Below are 20963 nucleotides of genomic sequence, written 5' to 3'. Positions count from 1 at the left end.
ATAGTCTTCTCCCCAAACAAAAGGGGTGATGATGCTTGGGGACATAAATGTAGTCTATTTGGAGAAAGGACACTCCATGAAAGCAGTCTATGTCAAGGTTTGTGCTTCACTCATATTTTTTAACTTTTCTTCTAGATGTATGACATTGTACTATACAGGAAGTCAGCAAATATGAGTGTTTTCTAGCTTTAAATGTTATAAATCTATAACACGCTGAAATCTCCAAATTAGGTTTAGATCAGGTCATCACTCATCACTGTGCAAGCACATTTCTCCCAAGCTAAGCTTTGCTTTGTGCAGTGTCAGACTGTTCTCATCCTACCTGCAGAGGTCTGCTTTAACTTCTCGTTTTTCTTTTTCCGCCACTTCCATGGTTTGAAGATCCTGCCCAGTGTTGCCAGTTTGCTGTTTCTCCTCACTGGCGGAGTTCTAATCCCTGAGACCAAGTAGTCAGAACGCACTGCAGGAGACTGCTCCATCTCATCTGAGAAGGGAAACGAGAAGAAAGCCAGCAGTTAGACAAAGTGCTTCAGCATAGACTTAAAAAGGGGAGGTGAATGGAGGCTCCCCAGCTAACAAGTGTTTGGTCTTGTCTGCTGCTTCCTACCAGTGTCTTTCCAGGCTGTGGACTTGCATAGTACCTGTCTGGATGCCAAATACTTGAGCATCTCCATTGCTGCCTTCTCTCAGGGATCTATCGAGGCTATTAGGTGCGTGGAGAGGAAGATGTGCTAAATTTGTACACCCCATGCTTTATTCCATCTCTTTCGTGACTTTGATTCAGCAAGGGAATGGTGTTACTCTCCCTCCCAAGGGCTGTGTAACTCTGCGTTACAGCCTTTTGAAACATGAAGAGCTGGGTACTCCCGAGGGCTTTAGCAGTAGAAATTTAACACATATGCAAATTGGGCCCACACAGGCTGCAGTTAATCAAACAAATGTAATGTTCATTTAGAAAAATTTAGACCTTTATGAAGAGCTAAAGAGAATGTGAGAAAGCTCAGGTCCCGTCTGAAAACCCAGCTGCCAGTTCTGCTCTCAGGCCACAGGATATTGCTGTCTTCTACATGAATTCTCTTCACAAAAGCTAACACAGAACACACCAACTTGTATGAGCTAATGCTTTTATATAAGAATAGTTTATTTGATATATGCTAAGTAAATAAAATCTTGAAGCTATTGTGCAAATTTATTCCTTGAGGAAGTTAAAGGGAAATATCTTTCCCTTTCGTCCTGCCAAGCCACAGGAATTCACACATAACATTTTGGCTGGAAAAGCAGTTTAAGTATTTTTAATATTTTGTCTTGAAAATACACTCCAAATTTTGCTGTGAAATGTGTGAAATGATTTATACTGACTGTTCATAGTTGAGTGTTGGCCCGTACCATGAAACAAAGTAGCACGGCTCCATAAATGGGGTTATTGATGGCTATTAAGATTTGTATTTGAGCACCAATATAGTGGTTGTTGAATGAGAAGCTGCCACCAGTTATCAGATGTGGTACATAAATAAAAACTGAATGACAGTTTGTTGTTCAGTAATAACATACGATCTAAATAAGCAACGTGGAGCTATGAACATATGCACATTTCCAAGTAATTTCTCTCTGGAAAAACATTTATTACAAATTGCTTTATGATTGCAAGATAAAAACTATACAGCATCATCTAGGTTTTGTTTTTAAGTTAACAGGGTGAACATGCTTAAATCACAGCATGGAGGTGGGGATCTCCAAGTAAACAGGAAACAATTTCTGGAAAATTATTAAACCCAGCAGGAGAATGAACACGTTCCTCCTCTTCCATTTAATTTTGAAAATACTGGTAATAGAGATGAATCATTCAGTGGAGAAAAACTGAAAACTTGGCCACGTGCACTATCAGAACAAAGAAGGGGCTGTCGAAATTTTTTTTGCTTCTCTCACTGAATGTGTCCTGTGGATTCTCCTTCTATGCAGTAAATTTCTTTTGTCTCATTCTGTAGAGTTTATCTTGGGGTTTTAATTTAGAATAGATTTGGAAGGTACATATAAATATATTTTTGGTTTTGAAAGCATGACGTCCAAGATGAACAGGTATGGTTTAGTTTGGAGGTCAATATTAAGAAGCTGAAAACAGAAACTAGCACTGAGTCTAGCACAGAGGGAGGCCAGTAGCCTACAGACCACAGCTGGAGTGCCAAAAGTTACCATACTTAGTTCTAATTGCACATTCAAAATTGAGAAGTATCAAGGAGAAAGCTTTGAAGAAGTAGAACTGCTCTTCATTACAGAGATGGCAATGAGAATGGAAAATGACAGAGTAGATCTGCTATTAATTTGCTATTATGATTACTTAAAACTTTAATAGAAGCCTCAGAAAATAACATTTGGCCATTGCTTGTGACATCCCTTGAGTGGGAATGGAAATGTTCACAAAATTAGCTCATCTCAGAAGAGCTGTAGAACAGACTAAACCTGATCCTTGTCTTTGGAAGCTTCTGCAGTGGAGCAGAACAGCGTGAGCTCAGCCATCCCTGTCTGTGTTTCTGAGGCTGCAGTGCTTCTTGAACATCTCCTGTCACCCCACGAATTTCTCGAGCACGTGAGTGAAGATTAAATGAAAAGCTCATTTAAAGCAGTACTTTGGCAAGTTGCTGCTTCTGCTGCATTTCATTCAGATGTAGATGCCTGCAAAGTGATTTAGGCATTATCCACATGTTTTATTGAATGCTGGCAGCATGAAATCACTTTACCATTTTTGCCAGATAGCAGGGGATTTAATCAGAACCAGGAAGTCATTCAAACCCAAAGCTGTGCGTCTATAGCAGTGTTTATTATCCCAGATACTTCCCTAAGAAAGAGAACGGGGAGATATTGCAAAGGCACTAAGCATTCCCTAAATGCCCTGCCACCTCAGTGCTCCTGTCATTTTCATCAGCTCTGTAAATGTCTTTTTTCCATCACCTTCTGCCCTTCTGGGACTGGAAATGTAACGATTTATGCTTTAGACTTGTTACAGATGAAATACAGATAAAAATCAAACATCAAAGAAAAAGCAGTAGATAAAACAAATATTCCAGTGGAGATTTTCATGGTTTTTTTGTTGTTGTTTTGTTGTTTTTTTTTTTTTAACTTATTAATGCTTTCTCATACAATGAAAACAGTTCTTAAGCAAATGGTTTTATCACCTTGTACATTTGCACCATATGCAGTTCCTTCAGTGTACATTTGGAAAGATGGACACAAATAAAAATAGATGAAGGCATAGTAAGACAGATGTCCTGAAGTCATAAATAACAAGAAAGTGGTCTCACTAGCAATAAGAATCACAAGAAAGTCCTTGGAGTTCCTCATTCCCAGACAGTTCATTTCTTTTTGCATGTAGGTTGGCTTCTTGTGAAACAAGAAGTTGACAGCACAAAAAGCAGTTCCCACGTACAGCAATGAATGCTGAAGGTGCAGGCGCATCTAAATATCAGCCAGCTCCCACAGCCAACAAGCTGCCAAGACTTGCCAACCCTCCAACCACTCTGTGAATTATTCTGCACATTTTTTTATCTGCAGTCAATATTTTAATTATGCTAACTGTTCTGCGGAATAATGTGGTTATTCCTTCCAGAGCCTGATAGCCTGGGGCCAGGCCATGCAATTACATGGAGGCTGTCTGAGAAATATAAACAGCCAAGAGCCAAATCAGGGCTCTCTGAATCAGCAGTGTAAATGAGCAACAGCTTAACTTGATGTGTAATGTAGGATGAGGGGCACTCGTTGTACAAGGCTGAGTGAGCATGAGCTTAACCCACGCTCAGTCCACATCAGCCCAACTCTACCCAGCACAGGGAGGCCCGGCTCTGCTTGGCCATTTCTGCTGTGACAGACCAGTTGGCCGCAGCAGTTTGCTCTGACTGGAGCTTGTTGGCTTTTTCTATTGAAATTGGTTGAAGTCCCTGCCATATCCTGTTGAGGGCAAAGGCTTCTGTGCCAGAGATCCACATCCAAAGCTCCTCATGTTTCGTATGCTTTTCATCTGCTTTGTGTGTATCAAAGGGATGGAAATGAATGTGGCTGTGCTCCTACTGATGTTGAGTCTAACTTATTGTTGTTGTTTGTTTTTTTTTAATGATAATCCAAAGATACAGTAGAATTATGCCTGATTACAGCAACTGCAGGCTGACGCGTGACAGTTGGGCACACCAGGAATGCAGAGCTGAGGTATTCTGAAGGTGTACTGACCTTGCCATGGAGAAGTGCTGTAAGACTCTTGGGAAATCTTCTTGTGAATACACAAATTGCACCGAGAATTTTATGGGAAGGTGAAGGATGATAAATTTTAATATGCTGGGAATTTGGTAACTTCAGTTTGCGGCAATGGAAGTTGTGCTTTTCTAAATCCTCTGTGTATACTTTTAAGAGAAGGGCTTCTCAAAAATCTGCAACCTGCAGGCGGTTTAAAAATAACACAGCAGACAAGAGCTGCAGGCAAATTTGTAAGGCAGGCGTGCTATGTTTTCTGATGAATTGGCTTGTAATGCAGCTCTCCGTGTTTGTCCCTTTATTTTACTGCATCCATCTTTACAACCCAGATAGAGAGTTAAAAAAAGGAAAAAGAGGTTCCCTTTGGTCCTCTCCAGAGACCAGGGACAGTGAGTGGAATCAAAATTACCTCTTAGCTTTGGGGATAGATGTTTCTTTACCACTGCTAACTTCAGTGCCACCTAGAATTACTGTCTGCTTCTAGAAAGGATGCTAAGGAGAATGCCACAGGGAAAGCCAAGCTTTTATAGGGCTCGTGCCTACTTCTGGTCAGTTCTGAATTGTACAACCCAGACACCAGAGATCTTAGCTAAGAAACAGCAATTCTCTACGAAGGACACTCTATACAGAAGGTATTTTACATCTACTGAGAGAAGCCTGTGAGAAGGCAGAAAGTTTGTCATGGTTTTAAAGTAAAATGCCAAGCTTTGGGAGAACAAGAAGCAGGAATACCCCCTTTTCCTTAGTTCAGCAACCTAAATGCAGACAGAACTGAGCATGATGATTGGGACTACAAGACGGGGTTTGTGTCTGGAACCTTTGGACACTTGTTATGTTCCAGAGAAGCAGAACTCTTACTGAAAAGCTTTTTTATTGCACTGGTTACATGTTTCCTGTGATGGAGCTCTTTCTTGTTCTGAAAATGTTCTCTGTCACCTGTGTTTCTGCAGACATGCTCTCTTTCTTAACTCTCTTTGAAAGAAAACTGCAGTGGAATGTTCCAGTTTGAAAGTTTCTACTTCAACTATTTGAACATACGTTATTTTGATTTTCCAATTTTGAATGCCTACTAGGAATGAAAATTAGTAATGAGAAAAAAAAGCTTTTTACAACCAGAAGCGTATTTAGTTCTTGAAGGATTTCACTTGTATTTGGATCTGTGAATGTTTTGGTTATTTTGGAAAAATTTACGCTAAATATTTTGTGAAATGAAAAGCCTTGTTCCTGACAGTTTAGTTATTTAGGAAAGACAAGGTATGTCTAGTACATTATTAAATGCAATTATAGACTAATTTGGAATACACAACTGCCGACATGAAATAGATTGCTTCTCTGATGCATCATTTTTGTTACACCAGAAAAATATTAAAGATGGTAGGGAAAATTACAGGACTGAGGTGCAAGTTCAAGCATCAATCTAGGCAGATGTTTAGTTTTTGTATAGTCAACAGTAGATTGAAATGGCTTGCATTCTCATCTCACTGTCCTCTGAATTATTATTCATTACAGAATTACTGAATCACACGTTCATGACCTCATCCCACCTTATAGTTTAATCCTGTAAAGATACAGATGGATACTGGGCCAGGTTCAGCCACGTGATAACTATCAGTCATTGAGTTACCTTTGGGGAAATCAGACATATTAAATTTGTGCAGACTTCAGACCAATGGAGATGCAAAATGTCAGAGTGAAAATACAGGAAAAAAAAAAAAAAAAGGCAGAAGGACAGAAGGGGAATGGAGTCTTTTACAGGTGCCAAACCCAAACAGATCTGGGTCCATCTTTCACTGAGCATAGGATTCTGCTGGGCTATATCACCTTTCTTTTAGCCAGCTGCTGTTGAATTCTGATCAGGCTTTTACACTTCCCCCCACTAAAATGCAAATTATTGTGCTTTCCTTTCTACTTCCATCTTGTCTCCAGAGCCTGAGTTCCATTTTCACTTGAAACTGAAATGTTTGCCATGTATCCTTGTTCTATGATTTCCACTGTTCTTCAGTATGTTAAATTATGATTCAACATCTTTCTTTAATTGAAGAAGAAAAACAAAATATAATCTGTGGGCAGTAGGAGGGTGCTGTGCTTGCCAAGGAAGTTTATTTCCATTCTATCATGCTGCACCTCCCTTCAATGATTTCAAAACCAAATGAAATTTCAGAACCATGCTGAGAGGAATGGGAAAAGAGATTATGCTTATGAAAGGAAAGAGAACAGGGAAGTGGCAACTCCACCTAAATCTCTTAGTTAAAAAAGACTTTATATGCTTGACATTTTTTATTTCTTCCCTAAGATGTTTTTTTCAGGAAGTTGACATATCACCTAACAGCATGACTGCTGTATGAACCAAGGTGTAAAGAAATTAATCAAGAATTTTTCATGCCTTTGGATCATTGTGTCAAGTCCCAGTAGCACTTCTCATTATTTACAACACACAGTGCGATATTAGCAGTTCATTAACAAAATAAGTTTTTCAGTTTTTTGTGTAAAGGAACCCACAACTTGCTTTACCTGGATAAGAAAGAACTGAATAACAGTAAGAAAATGACACTAATGAAGGATTGCTGTATAATTAGTTAACTCAGCTACTTGATCCTATACAGTATCTTCTTTTGAGAGGAGAAACTTGACATTTGCACACTTTGCACCACCCAGTTAGAACTTGCTCAGACATCAGATCAGTATCTCCAGAGATTTAGAAAAATCCATTCATATGAAGTCATGTAAGTGCTGTCTCTACAGAAGGCCAAGTGCACTGAACCTTGTCTCCTCCCTCCCACATCTACAGAGGGTTTTGTAACACAGATGCTAGAAATTCCCAGGGCTGCATGGTTTCCCCAAGCCTCTGAGAGGTGCTCTTCTGCAGTGCAACAAGAGATTAAGCCCCAGAAGTACAGAAATTACTAGAATTAGGTTTTGCCCTGGACTCACCATAGTAAAGATTTTGTCTGGGCTGCAGAATCAGCGTCGCATCATTTGCATATGTTTAACTAGCTGTAGCCTGGCTATAAGCTTGTTGAAATGATGTTTTTAATCGCTTCTGAGACTGTAGGCTGAAACACACCCTTTGCTCTCTCCCAAGGGGCCCCTTCCAATTCACTTCACTGCTGCTTATCCCTGATAGAAGTAATGTCTAGAGGGAAATGTAACACTCAGGCAAGTCATTGGTATAATAGCACTGTACTTGCTAAAATGCAGCAATGCGTTGCTTTTTTTTCTGGGATTCGTGCCCCAGAGTCCCTTCTGTCTGTGGAAGACCATTCCTAGAGATTTGGAAGCAGAAATACTTAGGCAACTAAAGTGTGACATAACACAGAGCAGCTACAGAGGAAAGTAAGATAGAAAACAGATATGAAATGGAGTTCAACTTTTGTTTAAAGGTTATGCATCCAATTTGGCTCCTTGTAAAACTGTTATAAAACTGCCAACAGTTTCTACTTTTGTTTGGTATGTACATTGTGATGAAATCCTTCTTAGGAGGTCATATCACCTGAATGAATGGCTAAATACGTTCTAGAAACAGCTTGGTCTCCTGCACATAACATGCTGTAAACATGAGACAGATGTTTGTGGGTAATTCTTTGAGGGGAGCATTGTTTTTAAGACCCAGTTGTTCTGTTACCTACTGGTATTTTCCAAAGAGGCAAATAATACAAAGTAGACAAAAAACAATGAGGCACCACAAACCTTCTCATTCAATGTGTTATCAAAAGTCACACAAATATACACAGGGAGCAGAGAATCAGGCAATACAGAATCACAGAATCACAGAATGGCCTGGGTTGGAAGGGACCTCAAGGATCATGAATCTCCAACTCCCTTGTCACATGCAGGGCCACCAACCTCCCCATTTAATACTAGACCAGGCTGCCCAGGGCCCCATCCAATCTGGCCTTGAATACCTCTAGGGACAGGGCATCTACAACCTCTCTGGGCAGCCTGTTCCAGTACCTCACCACTCTAATACAAAGTGCCACCCAGCAGTGGGTCATTGAATCTCTCATGTGCTAAATCTTGTGTTACGTTTAACACCGCCTGTTCCTTCCTGTTGCATTATCCTGTGGTTCAGATAAGGAATTGAAAGCACTAGTATGATGAAACTGCAACATGCTGAACATAGACATCTTAGTATCTTTGGAAAGTACTGAGTTTCTGGGACATCACACTCCAAAAATTGTGAAAGATGGGCACAGGACAACAATCTTTAAAATAGTAGCAGAGCAATATGCTTTCTAAAATTTGTGTGTGTGTGTGCTCAAGGGCCAAGGGAAATAATTGCTTACCAAATTTACTGCAGTAATTATCACTATCTGACTAAAACAAGTCTGCAATCTATTCCTAAGGGGAATAAGTGTCACCGTGTGGCTAATGGCCACATCATCCTGGTCACCCTAAATCAGTCTGCAGATGAAACATGAGAGATTATAGTAACTCTGAGTTGCACATTATATTCCTATAAATATTTTTGGCCATAGTGTGTTCAAGGCAACTTAGTGCTAAGGACTGGCATGGTGTATGTGGATTATCTTAAATCTGCTTTGGTATGTCAACCCCTCTCTACCATGTTTCACATAGATACAGAATTCACCGATCAAAATCCTGTTCTGAATGTTTTTGGCCAAGGAGTGCACAGTTACAACTATTTTGCTAGTTAATGGCTATGCAAAACAAAAAAAAAATACCATTTTCAAGATTAAGAGAGTGACAGGAAGCTCTGTCATTCTTCTGTGCACAGACAGGTTCTGACCATTTTTGTGGTAGCAGGTTTTAAATTCACTTTTTTTTTTTTTTTTTATTTAAGATCAACAGTCTCAGGCAGTTCTTTGGCTTCCTAACAGCTCTTGATTTTCATTGGAGTCATGTTTTAGAGAAGGAATCGTGTAATGAATATTCTTCTGACGTTTGCCTTTCATCAGCAAGAATACTTGGACTATTTCCTCTTGTTTCTTTCCCTTATTGTTTTGTATTATTGTTGGCTTTTTTTTGGCTTTGTTTATTTTGGTTTGGTTTTTCTGTATGTGAAAGATCTCTGAGAAAATTTCAATTTAAAACCACCATAGAAGATGGACTGAATTTTTATTTCAGCATGACTTTTTTATTTAACAAGAGTTTTGTTCACTTCTACCATATCCAGGGTCACAAAGCCTAAGTATCATGGAAGGAAAAACAACATGAAATATTTTTACCCTGTCTGACCTACATTTATGTATTTTCCAGTTCTTCCAAGAGGAAGAGAAGTGAAATAAGTACTCCCTCTTCTCAGTTTCTTTTCAGCTTCCATATTTCAACTGTGTTCTCAGCTGCTTGCATGAGTCATGGAGAGCTGGAAACAGAGACACCCCCCGAATATTAAATCTGCTTCCTCCTGAGGAACCTTTGTGAGTGCTTTAGGGTATACCACTAAAAAGCTACAGAAATCTCTTGGAAGCTTCTTTGTGCCTGATACCTACATGGGAGCTGATAGAAGAAGTGCTCCAAAAACTGATTACTTTTGAGTGTAATGAAAACTAAGATATCTAAAGATTTCCATATCAGTGTCTAGAAATGTGTTCCATTGCTCTTTGGTATTTGCAGAGGCTTGAGACTGCTGTTGACTCTGTAGATTGTTTTGTGTAATGATGGTATTGAATTTCACTTGTCTAAGCACAATTTGGTTGTGATCCTGTGATGTTCCAAGAAACTCAAACCCACAGGCTATGAGAACTAGAAGGGAGTTCAGTGCTTTGCTAGGCTGATCCATGCTATTCCAGGCTAACATGCATTATTTTCCACTCCATCCTATACAGTGTAATTTATATCTAAACTTAATCTGCTTGGAGCTATCTATAACATTGCATTTAGAAATAGCAGGGAATGCTCAGGGCAGAAATCCATCCTACATCCTGAAATTCCTTAACTTTATGTAGAATAAGCCAGATCCCTCCTAGTTTGGCTTATGACTAGACTGAGCAGGCCATGTCAAGCCAGGTCAAGGATTTTGTGCTGTAATAAAGAATAAAGAATGAAAGGTCACCTTACACAAGCAGAAGCCAAATTACATTGGCAGTTCAAAGAGATTCATACAGCAAAAAGAGTAGTAAAAAAAAAAAAGTGGTGAAAGACACTTACAAAGGAAATTGGTATCAAATGTGACTGTCAGTATTGCTGCATTTATAGGCATGTATTGTTATGCCTTCCTGTTCCAGTCATGTTTAATAAACTCCAGCTTGAGTTTATCTTTCTCTAATACAGAACCTCAGTCCTAGCTGCCTGAACATAAGGTCAGACACAGCTCGTCACACTGAAATTACGTCTTCCCATCACAGGCTATTCCCTTTCTCCCTGGACTACCCTTCCTCTTCTTGGTATCAATTCTACCTTTACACACAGCTCTGGGTTTTTTGCTATCTGTTCCCTGTTTGTATAGATCTGACCACTTATCTTGCATGCAGACTTCTCTTCCTGCCTGGTACAGTTTGCTGATCCTCTGGACAATAACAGTCTGACTTTAATCAAGGCTGTGCAGGAAGAATCTTTCTTCTCAGAGAAAGCTTTTAGATGTTACAGCTATTCAGATTGGTTTACCACATTGGGTGATGAAGCAGAGCTAAAAATACCATATGTTCCTTTGACACTGCCCATTCATTACAATAAATAACTGAAACTTCTGTGACTGCAGAACAAAACATGTTTTATGTTTTTGCTTTTAAGTGAATCTGTGTATAAAGCTCTTTGCCACTTAGAATATCCTCTTAGTGTTTTACATAAGAGGATAACAAAGTTTATTTGGAAGAGGCAAGAGAAGCCTAAGGCTTGTTTTCCTCTCATTTCATTAAATGAACGAGGAGATATCTTAGCAGGGAGAACACAGGCATGCAACTGATCAGATTTTCTCCTTTATGCCTTATAGTGAGGAAATGTGTTGAGGCTGCCCTTCAGAACATCACCTATTATTAGCAATTCACAGCACTGGATAAGCAGAAGTCCTTTCAATCATCTGCAAGTCTCCTATGCAATCTGTGTAAGTCTGTTTCAACAACTGAGATGAGATTATCAAAGCATGAGAAAGATTTGACACAAAGGACCAGACTGTTTGAAGATGCTTATTTTAAGCATGTCACACAGTCTCATTCACTATTTTTGTTTTTTTGAACTCAGAGGAAGAGAGAGAGATTTTTTTTCCCCAAGTAATTAAAACTGAAGGTGGGCAGTCCTGCCTGCACAATGAACAAACTTACATTATCTTAAAAAGTGTTAAAAAAAAACCCTCATTTAATTCTTCCTTTCAAGCACTGAAATGATTTCCAAGTGCTATTAATAGAAAAGCCTTTCTCTGTGGAAAATGTATTCTTCTATTTAAAGCTGCTGGGGAAAAGCTTGAAAGAATAACAGATTATGGCTCTGACATCTGGCTATCGGGGTAGCCTTCAGATGTAGAGTTCACATATAGGCTGTACAACAAATACATTTGTTTGGAAATAAGGCAGGATGATCACCAAGACATCCTTTCCACACACAGTTGCTCACAGAGGACACATACTTGCTAGAAGCCTGTTCAGCTTATCCCGCAATGCTGAGGGAAGCAAACTGGTGGTTACTGGATTGGCAGCACTGGAAAACACAGATCTTTGTTGATGCAAAGAAACAGGCATGGCTGCTAAAGAAGCAGCATAAACTTCCCCACAGTCCAGTGAGCCTGACCTGGATCTCAGTAGCCCACGGCAAGCAGAGCAGGTGTTGATCTGTTCTTATGATGTCTCTGCTGTATGTATGATATTGATAAGAGCTGTGAGGACATTTTAGGTGGGCATAGGTCTAAGAATTCCTGTCACAGTAGATCAGCAAACAGAATACTTCCCCAGGAGTTTAAAGAGGACATTTCATATCCAATAGCTCATATCCTGCTTCCAGGCACCCGAGTCTTTAGATTCTGCTCCTTTGATATGTTTTGCTGCTCGGTGATTTTGTTCCCATGCTGACATCCCAGCCAGGTGCCGTTCTGAATATTTACTCTGAGTTATGAGAGCTCCATGCCTCATACATTCCTGGTGCGATCACTCAGAGAGATCATATTTGCAAAAACACATGGGTTTGTTACCATAACATGTGATTCACAGCAAAACCACCAAAACCAGAACAGAATGCTTAAGCTGAAAATAAAATTTGCTATGATTTCATTCTTTGTTTTGTTTAATAAGGAAATGGAAACGAGATGTATGTAAAATGTACAGTGAGGGATTGTGCTAGACACCTCTGAGTATTCCTAACAAGCCAGGGTGCTTATACATCACTACAACTTTGGTTCAGCTACAAGTTCTAAAATGGAGAGCTAAGAAGCACTGCCAAACAGTGGTGTACCGGATGGAAGGAAGGAGCTATGAATTTCCATAGTGTTGAAATGTATACAACAGCTCAAGTTCCCTAAGAGTTTAGCTTCCAGAAAGTAGACAGTCTCTTAGAAGATAGGCACAAACCAGTAAGCTCTGGTTTGTAAAGTCTTGAGCTGATATCCAATAAACTGAGCTTCATGGCATTTAGGATCAGATCAAAACTATCATGGTCCCATTAATAAAATGTGCAGATGTAGTAGAATTTCCTTCCACCATCTCCAATGTGTTCAAAAAATATTGATCTGTCAATTTTGTTCAATCCAGCTTTTTGCTGGGTTGGGTAGCATTTGTCAGTGCCACTCATATTTTATGCCATTTCAAGTATAGTCTGTCTTCCCACAGTTGGCAGCAAGCTGGCATGAGAGCACAGGGCTGGCATCACACCGTATCACAGCTCTGCCTGATTTGACAGAAATATGATCATTTGCCCATGCTTGATCTGCATGAAATCTGTAATACTGGTCAAAACAGTCACGCACAAATCTGGAGCTAACGTTACACACAATGAGAGATCCTGCCTGTGCCAAGAGGTGACATGAAACCAATGGAACGTCTCTGCCTCCCACCCTGGCACAGAGGTCTGGGTGGTGAGACGCAAAATCAGCCATCACATGGTGGCTGCGGTCTCTACAGACCGTCAACTCAACCTTCAGCAGCAACCACATGCTGCCTGAGCAGCAAGGAGATGTTTCCACAGGGTGTGAGCCTATGCAGTGCAGCTGCTTCCAGCCAGGCAGCAGGAAATGCAGAACAGCTCAGTTATCAGAGCCTTCCCTCATGTTTGTTTTCCTTTGGTTTTGGCTCTGGGCTCTTTGCTTATGGGCTATGAATGCATATGTGCTCAGTCCTCTCCAAATATGGTAGATATTCTATGTTATATCTGTATCTATGTAGTGTATCTATACAGTGTGTGTGTATAAATACAGTGTTATACATTATATTACTCAAACATTGTTATAACTAAAAATTCTGTAAAAATCAGGGAACCTGCTTGGAACATCATTTGGTTATAAAATAACTACATTTAATCTAGGTCAGAGTGAGAGTGTTTGGAACTTGATTTTTAAGATAGCTTGGTCATTATCACAGACCCTAAATTCAATAAAACCCTTTACCAGGGCAAAGTTTACCTAACTCAGCCATGCTCTTCTAACCCATTATCAATAATACACCAAACTCATCCTAGCTGCATGTATGATGAGTTTCAAGTAACACAAAGATAAAGCACAAATTAAAACTTAAATTTTACAATCTATTACAATCTATTACAAGCATCTATTACAGTGTTTTCCTGAATATTCATATTTATAATGCTTGAGTGCCTGAATGCACAGTAAAACAATTGTAAACAGAGTTGAACTGCAGTTCCCCTTAAGGGGTTCTTCAGTTCTTCTCACTTCTGGTATTTTCTCACTTTGATTTTTTTCCTCTGTTATTTTTGTTTTCTTTTTTTTCTTTCTTTCTTTCTCTTTTCTTTTAATCCTGCAGTTGGCAGAAGGGCAAGGGGAGAAGAGCAGTACTTCATACTATTTAGTCAACATTACAAGTGAAAAGCTTTGACAGTTGAGCATTTCTCAAGCCAGCACTGGCCAAGCCAGCTGAAAGAAACCAAACATTCCTGTTTCAAATTGCAGACTTTTCTTATTTGTGAAAATGTTCCAGGATGCCTGCCTAAAGGTAAGTTTAAGTTATGTTTTGACTACTTAAGAGAAAAAAAACAACCTTTTTCACCCACTACGCACTTCAGAATATAACTTCTGGCAAATAACATTTACTGTGGCAAACACAGAGCCACTTGAAGCATACAAACTTCAGGAAAGTGGTCCTCAGCATTTTGTTCTGCAAATTAACCTGGATACTCTCTGGTGATTAAATGACACACACACACAAAACAACAACAACAAAACAAGGAAACAAAAACCATCACCATATGACACAGCTTAGTATCACATGTTAGTATCACGTTTACTACTTGTTGTGTAACTTTAACAGTGCCCTTTACATAATATATTTTGTAAGTTCCAAGTGCTTTACAAGGAGAAAAGCCAAAACACAGCATATAGTATGACCTGACTCAGGAAAAGCCAGTGTTTGAAAGAGAACCTTTTCTGAGTATTGGCCCAGCACTGCCTCTGAGCTCGTTCAGCTCAATGCTGCAGCCGAGGGAATTCTAACTGCAGCCACAGGCCCAGGAAGTTCCTGAGCTGCCTAGTGATGTATTTCATGTTGTGACAAACACAAAAAAATTTAGAAGCTGCCAGACCAACACTATCTGGAGTGAGTGCAAGCTGATGATGCACAAATGGGTAATGGATCTTACAAACAGACCTGGAAGCGCATGCAGAATGACTGCCCTGTCACAGAAAAATATTTTTAATGATTGTGGTGTGCAGCTGTATGTGAAGTATGTGCATATTCAGACCTGATTTGATATATAGTTGCCACAGCAGCATGTATGAGTCATACGATGGCTGTATTCGTGGCCGGTTTTGACTATAAACGTGTAAGCACTCAGTTACACAAGCAAAACCAAGGACTGCCAATGTACATCTTTTAGCAGACTCAATCATCTCTCTTTGACATTGTGGCCTTAGATTCAATGCAAACAGAAGGACAACTTCACAGTTCTCGCAATTTGCAGAATGAGACCTATACAAGCATAATTCCTTGTCATGATTTCTCTCAAAATAAATTAATCTTTGTAGAAAATAAGAGCAGAGGCTAATGAGGGTTAAGGCACAGATGGAATGGCACTACTAATTACTTCATACAAACATACAGTGAAGGAATACTTTTAGCATGATATTTAACAAAATCAATCCCTATTAGCACATGCAGCTACAGGAGAATTTATGGTGAAGTCAATTATGATGCTGCCTGGCTGTCTGCAGTGAAAAGACATGACACATGATCTATTTCATCTTGCCTCCCTCCATTTAATCCCACTTTTAATGAGCAGAAACACAGAAAGTAAACAGTTCCTCTCTCTTCTACAATAATAATAATTTTCTTTCCACACAGTTTACTTTGAATAACCAGAATTCATTTTTAGAACCCTGTTCAATATTTCATTTGAAGAATTTCACAGGCATCATCCAAATGCTATTTTTGAAGCTTCAGCAATGTTCATTTGTGTACTGATAAGGAATGCAAATTTCCTGGGATTTTCTCAGAAAGGCTCTATCAGCATAGGGGGAACGGTCCTTCTTTCTCAGCTGAGAGAAAAACCTCAACTACACAGCCCAAAGTACAGCTGCACTGTGGATAATTTATATACTAGTCCCTCATTTCCAGATGATTCCTAAAATCTAAATTTTTTTCAGGGATTTGTTGCCTTCTATTATGAATTCTACAGAATAAAGAGCAATTTCTGAAATACCTTGTCAGAACTGCCAGCATAGTAAAATATCAGTTATCCACACAGCTCTAAGATTCTTTGGATTTGCAGGCTGCTGTATTTTCTGTCTCATTTTATTCATTATTTGGTTTCACACTACTAATCTCTCTGGAATATAGCATTCATCTCCTTCCAGATGATTGTTAAATGCTGTATTAAAAAGCAATTATCACCTATCTTCCATTTTACCCTGAAAGGAACGACAAAAATTGAAAAAAGTTGCTGTTATCTCTGGTATAGAAAGGCATATGAGATCCTGCTGTTTTTCTTCACTTTCTGCAGCTGTTTATTGCTGACTTCCAATAGCAGAGCAGGTGTAACATTGCACTTGCAATCGATGAAGGGCACCATGTCACACAAATAGACCCAGTTCTATTTCTTTGGCACTTAAAAGACTTATGGCTTGCTGACAAAGGGAGAGAAAGGGTCTGTATTACCATTGCCAGGTATTTGAATTCTAATAGTGACTTGAAAATTACATTCCACCTCCTCCCTAGCCTTTTTTTCTTTTTTTTTTCCTAGTAGGAGAAGGGCGAGAGAAAGAAATTCTAGATTTTGACCTTCTAAAGTGTCCATGGACTAAATTTTCAAGGGTTCCTCTCTGAAAATGATCATCATTTGTATTCTTAAAGTTTCTGTTAGTTGAGTACATTTTTCTTCATTTTCCAAAGCTCTGAGATAAGTACTAACAAGGTAGTATGGTGCTTGATCACAGCTTTATCATCTTGAAATACACTGAGATCTACTCTTAGAGAAAAATTTAATGCTGCAAAAATAACAGTATAGTCTGATGAAGTCATTTTCTGCAAGTGACAGAGCTTATTTCTTCTTGAAGACATTCATATTAATAGATTTTTGAAATAGACAATAGAAATTAATTAATTTTCTGGCCCACATGGTTAATTCAGAAGAGCTTGGTAAAGTGAGTCATAAAGGCTCAAGAATCCATGGTTTAATTTAAGTTACATGACTTCTAAGAAAATCTTAATATTTTCTAGTGAGGGAGGTGAACTTTCTGAAGAAAGAATTAAAGAACAAGGAAGAATGGGGGAGTAAAGAGGGAGAACTTTAGAGCACAAAATCTAGAGAAAGTTGGCACAGGCGGTCCCAAGGGAAGATGGGATGACAGTGACCCATGGTTTATGTTCAAATTCTATATTTGGTTTAGGGCAATACTTGATGTCAATGTTATAAGTAATTAGATTAACCAGAAGGTGAAGAGGGGGCTGCCTGTATTAAATATTACAAATAGCTATTACATTGGTACATGTGGCATTTTGCCCTTCAATCGCAGAGCAAGAGCTGGAGTTGAGTATTGTACAGCTAAGATGTCATGGGATATTTCAACAAAGTGGTACTTTCATCAGGTCAAGTTTCTACCATTTCACTAGATTATTTTTGGAATTGACTGATTTTATATTGCAGGCCTATTTCTTCCCTGAAATGTATTCCTTTGTGTATGTGGAGCATGAAAAATTAATTCCATTAACAGGTATTCTTTAACTAGGTCTCCAGAGTTCTGTGAGCTGCATTTTCCAGTATCTTTTTAATTTTGCGTGTTCTAAATTTAAAAAAGAAAAGAAAAGAAAAGAAAAGAAAAGAAAAAAGAAAAGAAAAGAAAAGAAAAGAAAAGAAAAGAAAAGAAAAGAAAAGAAAAGAAAAGAAAAGAAAAGAAAAGAAAAGAAAAGAAAGGAAAGAGAAGAGAAGAAGGAAGGAAGGAAGGAAGGAAGGAGAGAAGGAAGGAAGGAAGGAAGGAAGGAAGGAAGGAAAGAAGAAAGAAAGAAAGAAAGAAAGAAAGAAAGAAAGAAAGAAAGAAAGAAAGAAAGAAAGAAAGAAAGAAAGAAAGAAAGAAAGAAAGAGCTTTCTTTAAAAATTACTGCTTTCTTCTCTGCAATGGCAACAAGAGGGGGCAAGGGTATTGAAAAGATCCTCATTATCATAAATAAATAAAAAAACCCACTTTACAGAAGTCAAGAAGACTGAAGCTGCTATTAAGCATTTTAATAGGTAGCTAGCAAAATGAAAATGAAAGTTTTCTAGTCTAAAAATATTAGCAACTCTCTTCACACTTGTATTTTTAAACTTCAGATAATCTATTAAAATTGAAATGACTTTGAAAGCAGCATAGTTGTGACATCCTGTGTGTAAATGATAGGAGGTCACATTTTCAGTTGTTCAGTATGTGCAGGTTAAGTTCAGCTTTCTGGTACACAGGCTACTCTTTGTAGCTTTGTTATCTTTGTCAAAACTATCTGTACTCAGTCTCCTCCTCTTGTCATCTTCTCTTTGTATCCTTGCCTGATGATGCCTAATATTGCAGAGGTTTGCAAAAATTTTAGAGCAGTGATCCTGTGTCATCCAACAAGGGAGATCTACATACACTATTTATGAACTCTTATAGTCCTCCTTATTGCATAATAGCAATATGTTTAGTTAGATACTGCATAATAGTTCATGTTTAGTTAGATTTTTTTTTCCCATTATCCAGCTTGCATGTATAATTGTCATAATTGTGCCTATGGGCGAGTTTCACAGCTGTAAGTATATGCTGGACTGAGGCATCTGTTGGCAAAGCTTCTCTGTAAATCTGAAATATAAGAGTGGGTACATTACAAATAGCCTTGACACAAGAGCATCATGTGCACCTCTACAACAGAGAGCAGAGAAGTAATTCCTCTGCTCAGGTCCTGTGAGCTGAGTAACGCTGAGCAGGAGAATGCAAGTGAGAGCCAAGAGGTGCTCCCAGGAGCTGGTGGGCAGGAGGTGCCCAGATCTCCTTTGTCGGTTACCAGTGGGTTGCTGTGTTGCTTTCAGCTGAAGTGCAGAGCCTGCCCTTGGGCTTTCAGTCTGCTAACCTTACAGTTGTTGCTTTACCAAAGAATTAACTTTTTTTTTTTCTTTCTTGAACACTGCTAAAATATCAGTATACAGTGCTTCATGTTGTTCCTTTGGCTTTTAATAAGCCAAGGCTCTGACTAAGTTAATCATCATACCAGCGTATTCTGGTATATCCCAAGTGATAACTCATACTGCCCTGCCCAGATTGGGCCACCTGGTGACTCCTCCTTCTTCCTTCACACTCCCCTTACCTGTTCCTTTATTGTCTCTTACCTGTCACTTCAAAGACACACTATTTATTTGGAATGATATGTGGCAATACATTTCCTAAGCACTTACAAGAAAAAAGAACAGCAATATTTCTAAGGCTGAAGTAACATGGTGAATATATAAGGGAAAATGTTACTAAAGGGTGGATCATAATTTTTTAGCACATCCTTATCAGTAAAAACTTTATTCTTCCAACCCATCCATTGCTATCACCTCAGAATTCCCTAAGTTTTATAGTATTTGCATGTTCATGTGGGGTTGTGGTGGTTTTTTCAGATAATTACCCACAGATTGGAAACAATTTACATTTTTTGCCCCATTTCTTTTGAAATGAATCCTGAGCACCACTCAAGGAAATTCAGACTGGTGTCTTTTCTTGCTGGTTCCAAGATGAGCTGTGTGGGGAAGCAGCCATTTACTTTGTCAAAAATATCCTACCCCAGTGTCTTGTCCTGAAAAGGCACTGACTGGGGCTACGTGAGGAGAGCTAAAATCTTCTACTATTGATACTCATCTGCAATATACATTTCCTTAAAATATCAGCTCCTTGCATGTTCACAAGTTTCTTTTCACTCAAAACTGACATTTCCACAGCAACATTTAAGTTTGTTCTATTGACTTGATGTATTTTTTTCCTGAGATGGTTATGCAAATATTAACAAACTCTGTAAACAAGAACAAGCCTGGGAGGGGTGTCAGGGAGACCTTATTGCTCTCTTCCAATATCTGAAAGGTGCTTACAGTGAGAGCAGGGTTGGTCTCTTCTCACTGGTGACAGGACACCAGTGGAAGAGGAAATGGCCTCAAGTTGCACCAGGACAAGTTTAGTCTGGATATCAAGAAAAACTTCTTTACAGAAAGGGTTGTTAAGCACTGGAATAGGCTCCTCAGAGAGGTGGTTGAGTCACCATCCCTGTGTTTATAAACCCTTTGGATGTGGTGTTCAGGGACTTGACTGAGTGGAAGGTTGTTAGAGTTAGATGGTGTGGTTAGGTTGTGATTGGACTCAGTGATCTTTAAGGTCTTTTCCAACCTGAGTGATTCTATGATTCTGTGATTCTAAGCCACACAGGAGAAACTCCTCCTTAACTCAGTCTGTGAAGAGCCATTTGATACGAATGGCCATGTGTGTAGTATACTTTTTTCTAGTTAGCATATCTTGCAATAAGCCACTTGGGTATATTTGATGTGCTTTTATCTTAAGATATTAAATTTGAATGTGCTGCTATTTACCTCCAACATCTTCATTCTTGTTTTAGATCTCTGTCATAACATGATTATTGGCTGATCCCTACTGATCAGCTAAACAGTTCCTATTTGTATATGGCTCAGGCTTATCTCAAGTCATGAGTTCTGCAGAGATGCCAAGTAGAGACTATTTTTTTGCACCTTTCATCTCAGAATTCAAAAATTATTGTTGCAGAAGTTGCAGGCAGCTTTTTTCAGAGCCTTTTGAGAACTCCAAGATATAAGCTGTGGAGAAAAAAAGAAAAAAGAAAAAAGAAAAAAAAAGAAAGAAAAGAAATAATTGAGAAATAAGATTGATGATTTTTCAGAGTTTTAAAGAGCTGGATATAGAACAGATCCTTTCCTCATTCTAGTACTGCAACCACAAAACTGGTTTTCCTATCACAGAAAACTGTGTGTTTTCAAACTTTCCCAGGGCAGATTCATAACAAATGTTACAATTGTTACAGCTCTTATGGAATCAGTCGTCCTATTACTGGTTTATACCAACTGAAGATCTGCCTCTTCAGCAATAGGTTTGCAACTGATCTTGGCTTATCTTCTTGAAAAGTTAAAGAACATACATCAAATGATAAGCATTCATAAGCATGTGAAATATTAGGAGG

General features: G+C 38.8%; 1 protein-coding gene across 4 annotated transcripts in view; it reads right to left on the bottom strand.

The window, feature by feature from the left end:
- The window catches only part of PHACTR3 (phosphatase and actin regulator 3), a 95526-nt gene that overhangs the window by 45012 nt on the left and 29551 nt on the right, over positions 1-20963 (bottom strand). For all 4 annotated transcript variants that reach the window (XM_085241760.1, XM_085241761.1, XM_085241758.1 and 1 more), the window contains one exon: positions 323-484. In XM_085241760.1, the coding sequence (XP_085097886.1) occupies positions 323-484 (162 nt within the window). The remainder of the gene's footprint in view (positions 1-322; positions 485-20963) is intronic.

This window comes from Meleagris gallopavo, chromosome 22 (assembly GCF_905368555.1).
Source record: "Meleagris gallopavo chromosome 22, MGAL_WU_HG_1.1, whole genome shotgun sequence".
Taxonomy (NCBI): Eukaryota; Metazoa; Chordata; class Aves; order Galliformes; family Phasianidae; genus Meleagris; species Meleagris gallopavo.
Note: the sequence above shows the minus strand (reverse complement) of the source record. Positions and strands in the feature narration are given on the sequence as shown.